The sequence below is a fragment of the Ixodes scapularis genome, unplaced genomic scaffold, assembly GCF_016920785.2.
Source record: "Ixodes scapularis isolate PalLabHiFi unplaced genomic scaffold, ASM1692078v2 PGA_scaffold8__174_contigs__length_109621045, whole genome shotgun sequence".
Taxonomy (NCBI): domain Eukaryota; kingdom Metazoa; phylum Arthropoda; class Arachnida; order Ixodida; family Ixodidae; genus Ixodes; species Ixodes scapularis.
Window position 1 is genome coordinate 6,458,752 of NW_024609883.1, and position 16,986 is coordinate 6,475,737.

At 47.6% G+C, this 16,986-nt stretch overlaps 1 protein-coding gene and 1 pseudogene across 1 annotated transcript in view; both read left to right on the forward strand.

The window, feature by feature from the left end:
- The first annotated feature begins 446 nt into the window (after positions 1-446).
- Positions 447-1,629, forward strand: LOC121047140 (annotated as a pseudogene).
- Positions 1,630-1,978: 349 nt separating this feature from the next.
- The window catches only part of LOC115308842, a 36,704-nt gene continuing 21,696 nt past the window's right edge, over positions 1,979-16,986 (forward strand). The window contains 4 exon segments of the mRNA XM_040214536.3: positions 1,979-2,130; positions 2,326-2,420; positions 2,707-4,206; positions 11,279-11,576. Of these exon segments, the coding sequence (XP_040070470.3) occupies positions 2,336-2,420; positions 2,707-4,206; positions 11,279-11,576 (1,883 nt within the window). The 5' untranslated portion in view covers positions 1,979-2,130; positions 2,326-2,335.

Consider the following 16,986-nt stretch of genomic DNA (forward strand, 5'->3'; position numbering starts at 1 on the left):
AGATCAGCACGCGGAGTCCCTTATGTACGCGCGTTGGGCATGGCGGGCAGTCGCCCCCATGCTCAAAGCAGTTCCAACCTCCCCCCCCCTTCTTCCCTCCCATCACCCTGCATATATATATATATATATATATATATAATCTGTGTGTGTGGAAAAACAGAGGTGAACTACACAATGCGACATGAGCCCCCGGACGTCTCCCCCACGCATCAGATATACTTCCGGAGCCCCTGTACGATACTTTGTTATTGCGAATGAAGGTGGGACCAATGCCGCCTTTTCTTCATGCAGTGACAAAGGCTGGGTACGCTTCGTGCCTTCAGTGTCCCTTTAGAAACTTCTTCATGTGGCCGAACGCCAGTTGCTTTATGGTCGAAGGTACGACGAAACTTGGATTCTTGGATTTACCTGTGGGCTGGAGGACCGAGCTTGGCATGGTTGCAGACATGGCAGAAGCAGCAGCATCCAAACAAGCAGTCCGCGGTGTTAAGGGCCCTTCACCACTCCTAAACGTGCCTGGTTTCGACATGGTCTGGGGTTTTACCCCAGACTATATGCACTGCGCCCTTCTCGGTGTAGGGCGTCAGTTTGCCGAATTGTGGTTTTCTGGTGTGGGTGAGGATTACTACATTGGACACCCTTCGCGGCAATCCATCGTAACTGAGCGCTTGTGTAGCCTGAAGCCGCCACAGTGCCTAAACCGACCGCCACGAGCCCTGAGGCTGAGGAAGTATTGGAAAGCAGCCGAGTGGCAATGCTGGCTTTTTTATTACTGCCTTCCTTGTTTGAAGGGTGTGCTGCCAGCAGAATATTATGCACGCTTTGAGCTCTTTGTATCTGCTTTATATCTTCTAACTAAGACGGAAGTTCTAGATGAAGATGTGGAGATGGGCACAGAGAAGATGACCGAGTTTGTTGTGAAGACCGAGTTCCTCTACGGAAAAGCACAGCAACGTCCACACGCTCCTGCACCTTCCAAAGGCTGTGCTCCTCCATGGGCCATTATGGGCACTATCTTGCTTCCAGTTTGAGTCAAACATGGGGCATTTGCTGAAGCTTGTTTCCTCGTCGAATGGTGTGCCCTTCCAGATCTTCTCCCGCATTCTCCTCCGCAACAGCTTTTATCGGCTGAGGAATATGGTTTAGGACGAAATCCGGGCACATTTTCCGACAAGGAAACACTACAAGCCAGGTGACTTGCACCTTCTTGGAAAGCCCAAGCAGCTGCCCCAATGTCTGCATAGACTGGTTGAGGAGGAGCTGGCCTTGGAAGTGGCACAGGAGCTTGTGGAGTTTGACCGTGCATGTGTAGCTGGGCACATTTTTTATAGCACACAGTACCAAGCTCCAACAAAGCGGGACTCGACGGCGCTGAAGCTGGGAGATAATTTTGTCAGAGTTGAACACATTCTTTCTGAAAGTGATGGGGGTGGAAGCCCGAACGTGTACATTGTTTCACATGTTTACGACGTATCTGATTTTGGAAGCGTAGGACACCTCAAGCTTGCCCACAAGCAACACACTAAGGTATTGCACAGGCTCTGTGGGCATGTTAACCCATGCATGTACTTGGACATAGATGGCATTGTTCTGTTTGCTCAGCTCTGCAACAAGTATGAGTGGTCCTAGATTTCTAGGAGCAGTCATACTTGCGTGCTAGAAGTAAACTAAAGGGGAGGCAAATCAAAGAGTAAAAGTTATTTTCATCTATTTGCTAGTTATTGCACTCATGGGGTGCATAATTAACTGGTTGCACTGATTTACCCACATATCCAGGCGGTTTCCCAGCAACATAATGAAATTTGGTTTTCATTATCAATTTTTCACTATAAGAGTCTCATGGGGCTCACGAGCCGCAGTTTAGCCACCTTTGGTCTATTGCCATTATTGATTTCACTGTTTGACCCAAATTAACCCTTTACTGCACCTTGTTGCATATTCGCAACATAGCAATAAACGACGATAAAAACATCTACAAAATGCATTCAGTGCTAGTTCCGCACGTTGTTGCATTTCTGCAACATACATCCGCGAGGCGAGCCGTCCAGTGCTGCCATCTGTACTCAGGCGGCGAAACTGCTCTCTAAAAAGCGTGACAGCCACCACGTGGACGCTCAACAAGTGACACAGGTAAGCCTTGACTACTGCATATCACGTTCTATACAGTGTAATGCAAAACAAAAAATTTGCGACTCAACTTAATGTCCTGCTGATTATGTAAATACTAAAAACCTTAAGATTATCGACGAAGTTTGTCTTTGGAAGCAAAAAATAGCTATGTTGCACAGATGCAACAACGTGCACGACGGTGTTTTTTCTTCGTAGAGCAGACACAATGGACCCCAAACGGTTTTACAGCCGTGGAATTCCTTCCGACAGTGAGGACAGCGAGCTCTCCGGCAGTGACGATGACTCTGATTGTAAGTTAATGTTTTTTTTCTGGAAATCCAACTTTTTTTCACGTAGAGAATAAAATTAGAAGCAGTGTAGGCTTTATTGACAGAGATTTTCGGAAGAGACCATCCTTCGTCAGGTGTAACTACACACAATTGCAAAGTTGTAGGGTTGTTTTCACGCTTTCAAAGAGCACACTTAGAACCGCCAGGGAAGATAGTCCCCTATACAATGTAGAATTTCTCTCCAAATTATTTATTTTACTGCTCATTGTATGAGTTGTACGAGACGCTGTTATTTTTTGTACCCCAGATGTCCAACCCCCTGCAAAATGTAGTGCCAGTTCAAGCGAGGCGAGTACAAGCTCTGACGAAGAGGAAGCTCCCGCAAGCCAACCAGCTGATCAGTCATCAACTCAATCTAAGAGAAGAATTATCTGGAAGAATGCAAGCCTGATGCGGGATCCTGAAACAGTGAAGTTCACTGGACAAAATGAGCTTCCGCAGGAAGTTTCAGAGTTGGAAACACCTTTCCAATACTTCAAGTTCATCTTTCCAGGCGCTCTTATTTCGCTTATTGCAAATGAGAGCAATTTGTACTCAGTCCAGAAGGATGCCAGTAAGCCCCTCTGCACCAGTGCCGAGGAGATTGAAGTTTTTCTAGGCACCTGCATGTGGATGTCTATAATTCAGCTGAAGAACACTAGGTGGTACTGGAGTGAAGCTACCAGAGTAAGCCAAGTAGCTGACCACCTCACGGTGACACGCTTCGAACAGTTGAAGCACAACCTTCACTTTGTGGACAACAGCTCTCTCGGCCCAAGAGATGATCCTGATAGAGACCGGCTTGCAAAGATACGACCGCTCGTCGATGCTGTAAATGAACAGTTGTCGCTGATACCGCTTGAAGAGCACTTGTCTGTGGATGAACAGATTATACCTTTCAAAGGCGCAAGTGCACTGAAACAGTACTGTCCCCAGAAACCAAAAAAATGGGGGTACAAAGTATTTGTTCTCTCAGGAGTAAGTGGCTTCTCGTACAAGCTAGAACTGTACACGGGACAAGAAAACTCTGCCCCAAGACGTGCAGGAGAGCCTGACTGTGGAGCAAGCGGGAACATTGTTGTTCGATTGTGCAGGTTAATCCCAAGAGGAGTCCACCACAAAGTGTATTTCGATAACTACTTCAACTGTCCAACCCTTCAGGTGTACCTGGAAAAAGAAACCGTGCACTGCATTGGTACAGTCCGGATCAACCGAGTAACGGGTATCAGCATGCCATCTGACAAGGAAATGAAACAGAAAGGAAGGGGAAGCTTTGAAGAGAAGGTAGCGACCCTGGATGGCATTCAGCTGTCGTGTACAAGGTGGCAAGACAACAGAGCCGTCACCTTGCTGTCCACCTTTGTTGGGGCAGAGCCTGTCCTAACTGCGCCAAGGTGGAGCCAAAAAGAAAAGGAGAGGCGCGACATACCGTGTCCGTCGGTGATAGGCGCTTATAACAAGCACATGGGAGGAGTGGATCTCTTAGACTCTCTGATCTCCCTCTACCGCGCCCATCTCCGATCGAAGAAATGGTACTTTCGTATTTTTCTTCATATTCTCGACTTGACGGCTGTAAATGCCTGGCTGCTGTACAGGAGGAATGCCGAGACTACTTCCGATCAACCAACACGAAAGCTCATGCCATTAGCAGAGTTCAAGGTGGACCTCGCCACGTCACTCTGCAAAGCAGGAAAAAATCAACTGAAGAAAAGGGGAAGGCCCAGCAATGAGTCCGTGGAGCAAGGCATCCAGCTGAAGAAGACAAGAGGTCCTTCAGCACCGTGTCCACCTTAAGATGTCAGGATTGATCAGGTATTATCACTGGCGAATTAATCTGTGTTACAAACCTCACTGTTCATACTTCTATGCTCAGGTTGGCCACTGGGTGCTTTGGAGTCAGAAGCGACAGCGTTGCAAGTTTCCTGGATGCAAGGGCATTTGTATGAGCTACTGCTCTAAGTGTGGCACTCACCTGTGCTCAACAAGCAAGAATAACTGCTTTCTTTTGTATCACACAAGCAAATGAGGCCACATCTCTCACTGATGTCTGTAAATACAAGTTTGGCTCTGGTTCACAAATTTTTAGCATTCGGCTATAAATATTTCGTTATTTCCATCTTGTTGCAAATATGCAACATACCTATCTTTTTTCGATATAAATTTTTTCGAAACTTTGAAATTTATTTTAGTGATAGTATTGTGATAACTGTGGTATTCTACTTCTGCTGGAATAAAATTGTGAAAAAATAAAAAGTTGTGCAGTAAAGGGTTAATAAAAATTATATAACGTTTCAAAATTTTTTAGGTCTTCCCTTAGAGAACTACTAGGACAATTAAGTGAATGTTTTGTGACCTGCAAAGGTGGTACTAGAGTTATTTGCATGTCATTGTTATTGTGTTTTTGTTGTGTTTCTGCCCCTTTTACTTGGTGCCACAGTTGTACTTTTGTGTGTTGTCATCAGTTCTTGGTAAATTTTATTGCCATTTATGTCTTGCTGAAAATGGCAGGTTGCTTTGCTGTGGAATTTGTGTGTGCTACGCATGTTTATTTTTAACTTTCTTTGATGTTCAGATAGTAGTTTTCCTTCCTGTACCTACTTTTGCTAAATTTCTGCAGAAATAATTCTAAATAAATGAATCGGTAGTTGTCATATACTGAATTGTCGATCTCATTAATATGCTTTTCACAAAGCATGTTGATTTTCACAGTCAAACAAAGTGATCTGGTGTCTCCAAGCTATGTAATGGCTACAAGTCTCACCTAGATGTAGCAGAAGATTGGTGATATAATACTTCCAGCAATCATTTGTGTCATATTCAACTCAGATTTATACCGAAGATACCAAAGGTAGTGTACACTTTACCTAAGTGCTAAAGTGTACACTACCAAAATATACAAATTGCCACAGGATCCAAAGATACTATGAGTGATGTCACCACATGGTCAAGAAAGTTTTGATTTGCCAATTGACACCCAAATATCAAAATGGTATTTCATCACTGACCAGTTAAAGGGGTGCTCTGAAGAGGTTCTTAAAAAATGAGTTAGAGGTTAATTCTGGCATATTTTCATCCTGTGAATCTGAATATCGTGTTTGTTTTCCTGAAGATGTAACTAAACACAAAACCTCCAACCAGTCGTTACATCATACTAGGATCTTTTGACCACCAAAAGTGTGTCGCTCGTGTGCAATCGCAAGCTTACCAGGTAAATTCCCCTACACTGACACCAGTCGTGATGACCTTTTTGAAAATGGCAAGAGTGCGCGTGCACAGCTTTGATAAGCGCTGAAGATGTGCGAGAGCGGCGATTCCAAAAACTCTTGATATATAATGTCGCGCTCCAGGGAGGAGGGGCATCGAACAGCGGTACTTTGAAAATGATTTTGTGCAGCCTCTGTGAGCCAAATTGAAAAATAATCTAGATATTCGTGTTCCTGAAGGCCAAGTTAAGACGATTTAAGTGTTTTTCCTCAAATATAGAACCGCTTCAGTTTTCCTTTAAGCTGGTATTCTGAAGTCAAAGAGGTCTAAGCCAGACCACTTTGGGGTCCAAGTGGGACCACATGGCTAAAGTGGTGTGGTGCAAGTGGGCAATGTGAACCACCACTTTGAATTAAAGTGGTGGTACACAAGTGGTCGATATGAACCCAAGTGGTACCACTTTGAATTAAGTAAAGTGGCACCACTTGCAAGTTAAGTGGGACCACTTGTACAACCACTTTGAATTTTCACCTGGGATAACTTTTTTAGTTTCCTGACCTTATTAGTATTCTAACAGTTGCAGGCTCCAAAAGACTTCTTGCTGAGAACTCTACTCAAACAGATCTGCTGGTGGCAGTGCCTTGTTTTATCTACTGTAAGTAGAGATCATCAGAATTCCCTTTGTTTTACAGTCCTACAGATGTTTGTGTGACATGTGGTCTGCTTTTCAGCTTCCAAGTTTGAAGTTCTTCAGAAAGAGATATGTTGGTTGCAAGATACAGAGAAAAAGCTGTCGTTGGGCAAGGAAGTTGTGTGCAGCAGCTTGTCAGACAAAAAAGCCACCACGTTTTCTGCAGAGCAGCTGATGGAATCCTCGGTTCAATTCTACACAGGCTTGCCGAGCCTCATCATGCTTTTGCTTGTTGTATAGCTGGTGCACGACGGCACAAAGTACTCGACGAGAGCTGTATCCTTGGGAGACACCGTGCTGATGGTACTGGCCAAGCTACGTCTTGCCCTGCTGAACCGTGACCTTGCTTTACATTTCGATATGTCAGAGGCAACAGTTGCACAGACAGTGATAAACTTAATTCCTGTGCTTGCAAGGACATTTTTCAAATTCATCATATGACCTATGCGACCAAACATCGCACAAACAATGCTGACCATTGTGTGTCGGTACTACCCTCGATGCCATATCATTACTGACTTCTCAGAACGTTGCCTATAACCACCATTATCATTCACTGCCTGCTCTCACTTCAAGTCGACAAATACGATAACATTTCTGATAGAAGTCACCCCTTGAGGAGCAGCAAGCCTTATTTCAAAGGCATGAACAGGATGAGTTTCTGGTAAAAAGCTCACACAAAAAAGTGGCCTGCTAGACCACTTTTTGTTGAACTGAGGCTCTGAGGCCTCTGCGTAAGCGGAGACATCAGAGCTTCCTGGCTTTTTGAGAAAATCCTGGCAGAATTGGAGGCGTTGGGCGTAGCGAGCTACATCTACGTAAAGTTTGGACCTGAGCAGCTCAGTCTCGTGCGGCTTCTCTGCTCTTTTCCCTTGTTGTTGAATCCTTGCGAGAGCGTACCCTGTCCCGGCTGTTGAAAATGCCGCTCCACAGCTTTGAGACCGTGCTCCGTCGGACACACGATCTGACGTTGACGGCAACGATCAGGGACGGTACGACCATGACGGAACTACGACGCGCAGGTAGGGCGGTTGTGTCCGTCCAGGAAGATGCCTTTGGCACTGTCATGGCGGCCCTTCGACAAGAGGTTGCTGACCATGTGGACATTGACACGACCCGCTTTCCCCTCGCACCCCTTACCACCAACGGCATCCGGGCAGTTACCCAGCTTGATGGTGTCTGGAACTAAACGGCGATGATGAAAAATCAAGCGATGAGGACAGGGACGACTCAAGCTTTAAGAACATGGGCTGCGAACCTCTTTTGTGGTAAAAGCCCCCGATTCCTGGACGACCCACAAAGAGCCGTTCCCCAAGAGACCCTTCCAGGCTTATCAGCGCCTGCTACAAAGCCCTGCGACCACTGTCAGATGATGCGAGAGCATGAACTTACTTAAAAGTTCCCGAGCGAGTGTAAGTTCAGCGTGATTGCAGCTCAGTGTATGCTCGAGGCCTTACACTGGGGTACACATCAGCCATTGTATCGGGTGGGACAGCACAGCACAATTGTGGCACCGTGCCGAAAGTATGTTTTGTGCACCGTTGTAAAAAAAGAGACAGCGAGAATAAACCACTAAAGCACTTTTACAAGCAACTGAAGGGCATCATCAAAGTTTGCTTTTGTACACACGGTCGGACGTGCTCAGTAGGAGTACATTTAATCTCCATGAAAACACATAGAGAAAATTGGTTTCGATTTTGTGCACTGCAGGAAATTATTGCTGCGCTTCAAAGCCGTTCCTGCAACAAACTGGAACATGGTAAAAATTACAGTTGTTAAAAAAAATTTTTGAAATGCACCCGACTTTCTAGTAGCTCACTTGCCGAGAGAATGATTCAAGAATGCGAGCGCCCCTCGCAGCGAGCCAAGGCAAAAGGGGAGGAGCGGACGGCCTCGCCAGAGCTATCGGGAGGCTCTGCCTCACTGGGTGCTCTGTTTCTTAGTTATGTTATATGCTTTTATTTTGCACTTGTGTTGATTAACATGTCTTATCCTTTTCTATATTTCTGTATATTCTACTGTTTGTTTGCCTTTTAACCATAAGCATGTTTGCGTACATGCGGTACGAAGATAAGCACAAAGCAATAGCTCCGATTGCGTTAATTAAGCGGTTTACACAGGAGGACGTAGATGATTTCAATCATCAAAAGACAAAAATGGTCTTCTGGTTGGCCAAGGATGGAACCCAGTGCAGCTACTACAAGAGAAAGATCCTCAAACTCGGAGGAAAGTTGCTTCATGTTAAATGCATGTAGGAAGGGCTTTGAAGTTCCAGCGCCCACCAGAAAGTTTGCCTGTCTTTTTTTTTACTTCTTTTTGTAGAAATAACGGAAATCATGATAACACTTCCTTTGGGAAAAATCCCCTTCTCCCTTTACGAGAACCAAACCAACGAACTCTAGGTATAAGCCAATGCACTACCCCCAAGCTTACAAGAAACTTAGAAAGAGAATATTTCAAGAGTAAAATGCCATACGCACAACATTGCGCACCTCAACCGGAAGTGGCTATACACACGACGAGAAGAGCTCCCGCCTATTAGTTTATTTAGTGGTGGAATTCGGCTCCCTGCTTCTCACAAGGAACCGCTGGTACATCCCCCCCAAGACTGAGTCTGGAAAGGAAGTGATTTTCGTTACGTCTATTGTCGTTGAGTCTATCCCTTTCTTTTGGGGAGTCAGTGCAACAGAGATGTACTAGTGCATGTTCCTTTGCGGAAAAAAATGCATTGCATATTGCTGCTCACACAAAAATTAAAAAACCCGTGCCTCCACATTTATGCACTTTTGAGAGCAATGTTTTAGTTTCCTCCACAACCGTTAGTTGGCTTTGGTGTTTGGGTCTTCTTTTTGGGGGTGCACCAGTGAATTAGATAAGCACACCTTTAAGGCATTAGTAGGGTATTGTTTAATTTGTGTTTTTTTTCCTACATATTTATAACTTTTTTAGTTTCTTGACCTTATTAGTATTCTAACAGTTGCAGGCTTCAACAGACTTCTTGCCGAGAACTCTACTCAAACAGACCTGCTGGTGGCAGTGCCTTGTTTTATCTACTGTAAGTAGCGATCGTTAGAATTCCCTTTGTTTTACAGTCCTACAGATGTTTGTGTAACATGTGGTCTGCTTTTCAGCCTCCAAGTTTGAAGTCCTTCAGAAAGAGATATGTTGGTTGCAAGATGCAGAGTAAAAGCTGTTGTTGGACAAGGAAGTTGGAAGTTGTGTGCAGCAGCTTGTCAGACAAAAAAGTCACCACGTTTTCTGCAGAGCAGCTGATGGAATCCTCGGTTCAATTCTACACAGGCTTGGAGAGCCTCAACATGCTTTTGCTTGTTGTATATCTGGTACACGACGGCACAAAGTACCCGACGAGAGCTGTATCCTTGGGAGACACCGTGATGATGGTACTGGCCAAGCTACGTCTTGCCCTGCTGAACCGTGACCTTGCTTTACGTTTCGATATGTCAGAGGCAACAGTTGCACAGACAGTGATAAACTTAATTCCTGTACTTGCAAGGACATTTTTCAAATTCATCATATGGCCTATGCGACCAAACATCGCACAAACAATGCAGACCATTGTGTGTCGGTACTACCCTCGATGCCATATCATTACCGATTTCTCACAACGTTGCATATAACCACCATTATCATTCACTGCCTGCTCTCACTACAAGTCGACAAATAAGATAACATTTCTGATAGAGGTCACCCCTTGAGGAGCAGCGAGCCTTATTTCAAAGGCATGAACAGGACGAGTTTCTGGTAAAAAAAGCTCACACAAAAAAGTGGCCTGCTAGATCACTTTTTGTTGAGCTAAGGCTCTGGGGCCTCTGCGTAAGCGGAGACATCGGAGCTTCCTGGCTTTTTGAAAAAATCCTGGCAGAATTGGAGGCGCTGGGCGTAGCGAGCTACATCTACGTAAAGTTTGGACCTAAGCAGCTCAGTCTCGTGCGGCTTTTCTGCTCTTTTCCCATTGTTGTTGAATCCTTGCGAGAGCGTACCCTGTCCCGGCTGTTGAAAATGCCGGTCCACAGCTTTGAGACTGTGCTCTGTCGGACACACAATATGACGTTGACAGCAACGATCAGGGACGGTACGACCATAACGGAACTACGACGCGCGGGTAGGGCGGTTGTGTCCGTCCAGGAAGATGCCTTTGGCACTGTCACGGCGGCCCTTCGACAGGAGGTCGCTGACAATGTGGACATTGACACGACCCGCTTTCCCTTCGCACCCCTTACCACCAACGGCATCTGGGCAGTTACCCAGCTTGATGGTGTCTGGAACGAAATGGCGTTTGCGGAACAAAGATGAACAATGCCGACCAACGCTGGTCTCCTTCAACAGGCCCGGCAGGAGAACGGACACGGAGAAAAGGGCTCACCAAGTTCGTGTGCTGATGACGGGCAATGAGTATAACCACTTCACCACTATGTTATGCTGCACAGCAGACGGCCACAAGCTGCCACCTTTCCTAATGCCACCTATCGCGCCCTCTGGGTTAAGCCTCAGCAAGGCCAACCACCTGGGCAACCTTCCCTACCGCGCCCCTGCCTACAGTCACCCGTAACCAAAGGACCGAGCGGGCCCCGAAACGTCGGGTTTATGTGTTTTTAATAAAACTTTGGTTAGAGTCTGCAAAAACTATGTCAAATTCTCCCTAACCAGACAGACCTCTGTCGAAAATGTTTACGTTTTAATCTTCAAGCACAAGATGATGCCAACCAATGAGCAATTCCTGCCAAAGGTCATCGTCCGGATAAACAAAAGGGCTGTTTCAATGAAGAGACGGTGCTCAACTAGTTTTGACTGGTCTGGTGCAGGCGTCCCGGTGCCCTTCTGAAACCCCAAGGCATGCTTGTTCTGGAGTCATTTTGGGTGCACATCACGGACTGCGTGAAGAAGGAGGTAGGGAACGCAATGTGCGACCTCGTCATCATTCCAGGCGGTACGACGTTGATCCTCCAGCGTCGGTTGGTCTTGAAACGCGCCTGGAACCTGCAACTAGCAGTGTTTCCCGGCCCCAACCCCTTGATGGCACTTTACGTGCCTCAAGACGTAATGGCCAAAGGATCAGTTGCCAGTCTGCTCAATTCTATAGGGCATGTCTTCTACACCTGCGATGGCTTTGATAATCTCGTTGCTAGCCCACTGAAGCCAGCACAACAGATTCCAGACTACTGGAAACCCCAGCCCGACCTGTGGCTGTCTTACCACATCCTTCAGGCCGCGGCCACACCACGGTACGTCTTTATGAAGTTCCCTACGCTATGACAACTCAGCGGCACGCCGCTGATGTTCATCAAGACCACGCTGGTCGAAGGTGGACGAGGTCGCGGTGTACGCGCCTCTTCCATGAGGGCAACGCCCCCGACTCGTACCTTGCTGGTATGTTCGGAGAAGTTTTCGTGTCAGGCACCCCTGCATACGAGAACTGTGGCTACGCCCTTCATGAGGAGTTCCTGTTCTGATCAAAGTCGGAATGTATGCGAGCTCTTACGAGTGCATGGCCCCGCCCAAACTGTCTGGTTAGCATAGACTCCTTTGGTACCATCGCCTTCCAGAACGCTGCAAGTATCGCCCAACACAAGTTCATCGACTTAATTTCCCTGTATCTGCAATCCACTTTCGCCACGTGGGAAGGAAAAAAATACCTGCAAGAAAAGAGCATATGCATAGGGTCATGTATCGCCCCGATACTCAGCGACCTTTGTCTTGCCTACCACGATAGATTGTTGCAAAGAAGCTTAGACACCTCAAACATAGTGGAAATGTTTTGATACATAGATGACTATTTTATCTTTCTAGCAGTGGAGACTTGCAAGTCCCCAACGACACTGGCCAACGTTCTATCCAAATTCAAATGCTGCATGAATCCCTTTACCCACGAACTTCCAAACATGAAATCCATCAAATTCCTGGATTTAGGGCTATTTTTATCGAGTGATCACGTATGCGGGTCATATGAGCTGCGGGGAAAAAAGCTGCTACTTCACTTCAACTCTGCTCACTCAAAACTGGTCAAAAGAGGCATCGTGAATCTATGTCTCAAAAAATCTCTTAACAAATCATGCGAACATTTGATCAAAACAAGCTTCGATGCGCGAATCTCTCGGTTAACAGCAGCAGGATACCCCAGTGTCTTATTAACGTCAATTGCAGAAAACGTCCTCAAACAAATAAAAAGACGGGAGGTCACTCAACCCCCACCAAGAGACAGGTCAAAGAGGCCCATTGTTGTGCCTTATATTCACAACTTCTCCCATGGACTCAAAAAAGTAGCAAAAAAACTCAATGTTGAGGTGGTATTTTCAGCACCGAACAAGCTCTCCAGCTTGTGCAAGAAAGTGAACGCTTCTTCAAACAGATCAGAGAGCTGCACTAAGCAGCACAAAACCAGTTTTGTCCAATGCATCGAGAAGGTTGTTTATTCCATCTCTCACTTTATCGGCAAGAGAACTGGCTTACCTCACCTTAAGATGATAATCGCGATCTATTTTACAAATTCATTTTAATAGGCGGACAGTTAAAAAATGAGGACAAAACAATTTCCAGATTTTGTATTAACACTAAGTAGAAAACGAAGACAAAATACAAAGAGTTGTGAGTCAGTGCTGTGCATAGGTTTTTGTGTCTGTAATGGAGTAGTGCCTGCTATTGTGAGATGTTTATGTGCTTTGAAGTACAAATTATTGTAGGGGTTCCACATCTGTGAGTTTTGTATTCCGCGATAGTAGCCGTCTTTTGAGCTACACTTTGTGGAAATGCGGTCATTTCCTTTCCTCGAGAGGCCCTAAAGCGGCCGCGGAGCGAGCTGCTATATTCATTTGTTCAGCCGCACGCATCCGTCGATGGCGAGGGGGACAGCGCCACCTTAGAAGGTGTACCCTCGTCACCCCATGCGAAAGGAGACGTGATTGTCCCTAAATCCTGGGACCTCGCCGCGTGCGGCCGCCGAATGGCCTCTATGGTCTATCGGGTGCCAACAGTCTGGAGAGGGCACGCTTGGTTCAATGCCTCCCCAATTTAGTGCGCCTGTGCACCGCCGACGAAGTGGGTCGACGAACCCCTTCCTAAGTACCTTGGTGCGTGCGGCCGGCGAAGGGACTCTGTGGTCTATTCGGTGCCTATGAATCTCCAATTGGCAGCTTATGCGTGCCATTAGGCTCGCTCATCCCCAAAGTCGTTTGGGGGGTGTTGTTGTCGGGGAAGCGGCAGCCGGAGAGAGCCCTTTGTGTTCCTCCGTGCCGGGACTCCAAGCACGGATGCGGGTGGGCCAGCCGGTGCTTGGGAGACCTAATCGGGCGGCGCGTCCCTGCATCAGCAACTTTCGGCTGCCACCCTTCCTCCGGCCTGGGGACCTTTTGGACCGTCCTCCTCCCCGCCGCCCACCCAAAGAGTGGGATCTTGCCTATAACTTCGCCGCCTGGGAGGAACCGACTTGCATTCCCCGGCTTTTTCTTTGAGAGATCGAGACCGTCACCATGAGCCCTCAGCGTTAATCATCGCCAGCGCCGATCCGGCCGTCGTCTTGCCCCCCGGCTCCTCGCGGACCTGGGGTGCCCTCCCGGACACCAGCCGCCAACGCGGGAGCGAGGGACAGTCAACCTGGTCCTACCAGCGGCCATGGGTCTTCGCGGCGAAAAGAGTCAAGGGCCCGGGGTGCGTCGTCCAGAACGGTCACCACGTGGACGTCGCAGGTGGGCTCGGAGGCACCGCGGGTTTTCGTCAGCTGGGCCCGATGGAAGCTGCAGCAGGGACCCGAGCGGGGCAGGTCATCGGAGCATATTCCATCTCTGTTCCGCGGCCAGACCACCGAGGACGCGGACAGAATGGCCGCCGGGGCATGCCTGACCCCGGCGGACACGGCAACCTACTGCTCCGACTGCGGCGGCCTCGTGGTCACCTATACGACGGAGGCCCAGCACCGAGCTTCCCTCCTCTACCGGGGCCGAGTCGGTGGAGACGGCGGCGGCGGCCACGTTGGGGACGTCACCTTTCTCGAGCGACCTGAGGCCGTGGCCTGGGTGCTGGAGAGCTTCCAGCGCGATCCAGCATTCCGGGACGCGGTGCTGGCCGGTGTTCAGGCCGACCCCGACTATCTAGACGGAGGGGCTGTGATTCCGGCGTCATGTCCGGGGGCTCCAGCGGACCTCGCGGGGGCAGCGGCAGCAGCGGCAGCACCACCAGCAGCGCTGTCGCCTGCGCCGGCGGATGAGCCCGGGCCAGTGGTGGGACCTTTGAACCCAGGGGCCCCATCGTTCACCTTCGACGTCACGATGCTGCTGTGATGCTGCTGTGAGTGCCTGTGCACCTCGGTAGCACTGTTTTTTTTTTTAGTTTCGTCATTTTTGGGGGAAGAGAGCCAGAACCAGGTCTACTTTTTTTGACTGACCGCACATTCTAAGGGGGAGAGGATGTGGAAATGCAGTCATTTCCTTTCCTCGAGAGGCCCTAAAACGGCTGCAGAGCGAGCCGCTGGATTCATTTGTTCAGTCGCACGCATCCACCGTTGGCGAGGGGGACAGCGCCATCTTAGAAGCTGTACCCTCATCACCACCTCCGAAAGAGGACGCGATTGTCCCCGAATCCTGGGACCCCTGTGGCCGAGGGTGCGGTAGGGAAGCGACGACGAGGGGGTGTCGGACGCCGAGAGGGGGGACTCTCCGGGTGGCAATGGGAGCGTGTGGTTGTGCGTCGGACCCGTCTCCAGTACGTTGGCGCCCGTAGGCTCTCGGGAATGCATCGAGCGGTGAGTCAATTCTCGTCACCGGTGCTCAGTGTGTCGCGTTGTTATATGCCCTGTATAGCTTCTTGCGGTGATTAAACTGTTTCGTCACCCGGCACACTGTCTGGTACGTCTGTCTCTTCTATTAGAGCGGCACTGTGCAGCAAACGAACGAACCCGCCGCGGCGGTTGAACGTGAGTATGCTGCGGGGTAAGTGTTGGAACACGGGCTCTCAGTGAGCCCTGGGTCTTATTGTTCCGCGAACGGTGTTTAAAGCTCCCATAACTTCTAACTTCTTTTTGAAGTTTTGGAAATGTGTGGATACTATTAAGAATGAAATCCAGAATATTTTTCCATTTTTACTTCATATAGGATCAAGATTTGCAGAAAACTTAAACACCACTTAGTCATTCAGGTCTAGAACCTTCCTTGGTCACTGGACTTGGCTTTATTTTATTATCGAAATTTCCGAGAGCAAATGGACCCGCCTGGCCTTGGCTTCTGTGGCATATCATCATACTTCATGACGTACAAGCCACGCCTCTCAGCTTTTGTTCGTAACTTCCGCGAGCACTCCGAAGTATTTTCTGAGTGTAGTATGATATTCTTGTTCCAAAATTACGGTAGGTAGGAAAAAGTGGAGTGATACCAGCCAATAGAATATTTTGACCACAGATGCTTTTTTTTTTATGTTGCGCTAGATAATGATTTTTGTACCTGCATGGGTGTCTTATCTGCACGAATTAACAATTCATCACTCACTCTAGAAATAAGAGTACAGATTGCGAGCTCGTTGCAAACATTAGAGTGTATCGTTTGGCTTGCGATATTTTATTATTTAAAAATACAAAGTATCGGCATAAATTTATACTATCATATATGTGTAGACATTTCGCAGTTCTGCGGAAGTCTGGCGGGACTTGATGCGTTCCTGTCCGAAGCTCACATTTGTAAAACACATAGTTTACGGCAATAGCAACCATTGAGGAGGTGGGAATGCGGGTCACTGCTAGAACGATATGATGGGAGATAGCATGTTTGTTTAACATTACTGCCGGCTTGTGTTTGACTACTGCAGATAACAAACTACTGTGTGGAATATGTTATTTAGAATAATCCAATCGATACTATTATAACGCTAGAGACTTGCAGTCAGTCATATTAGTTAACATCTATATTTGCTTAGACCTCATTAAATTTTTTTTTTTTTTCAAATATGTGTGCTTGATCTATTGCCTACCGTTGCTCAGTCTCACTCACTCAAGGTGTAGCTTTGTTCAAATCCAACCAAGACAACCATACTTCTTTAAAACACTCAATCAGGTGGTATATGCGTAGTCTAGCTCATTTAAAGGCGTTACTTTCACGCATATTATTTGCGCGTCCCTCGTTGCACACAATGACCTCAAGCGAAAATTGCTGGTCAGCCCCTGAATCCCTCCAGATGTGCGAGACTTCAAAACTGATGTTGCAGACTCTATGCAAGCCAGGGCCTTCCGGCCAGCGTGGCTTTCGCAGTATCCATGGTTGGCCTACTCTAGTGTTCTCAAAGGTACACACTCGCTAGTGCATCGCCTTCAAGCCAGCGCCCGGGAAGTCGACAAGGAGGTTTCATTGTCACTGCCTTTACCCGGTACAAGAAGTTTCACGAGTCTGCTAAGCAACATGAACAGTGTGAATGGCACAAAGATGCAACGAAAAAGAGGGACAATTTACTTTGATGTCTCGACAATTCGACCGACATTTCCATGCAACTCAACACCGCAGCACAAAAGAAGGCGGAGTGCAACAAACAAAAGCTTGTCCCAGTTACGACAGCTATTATTTTTTGTGACATGCATGATATGCCTCTGCGAGGCAAGAAATCAGAAGGCGGCGTGTTCTAGGACTTGCTTTAAATTTCGCGTTGATGCGTGCGACCATA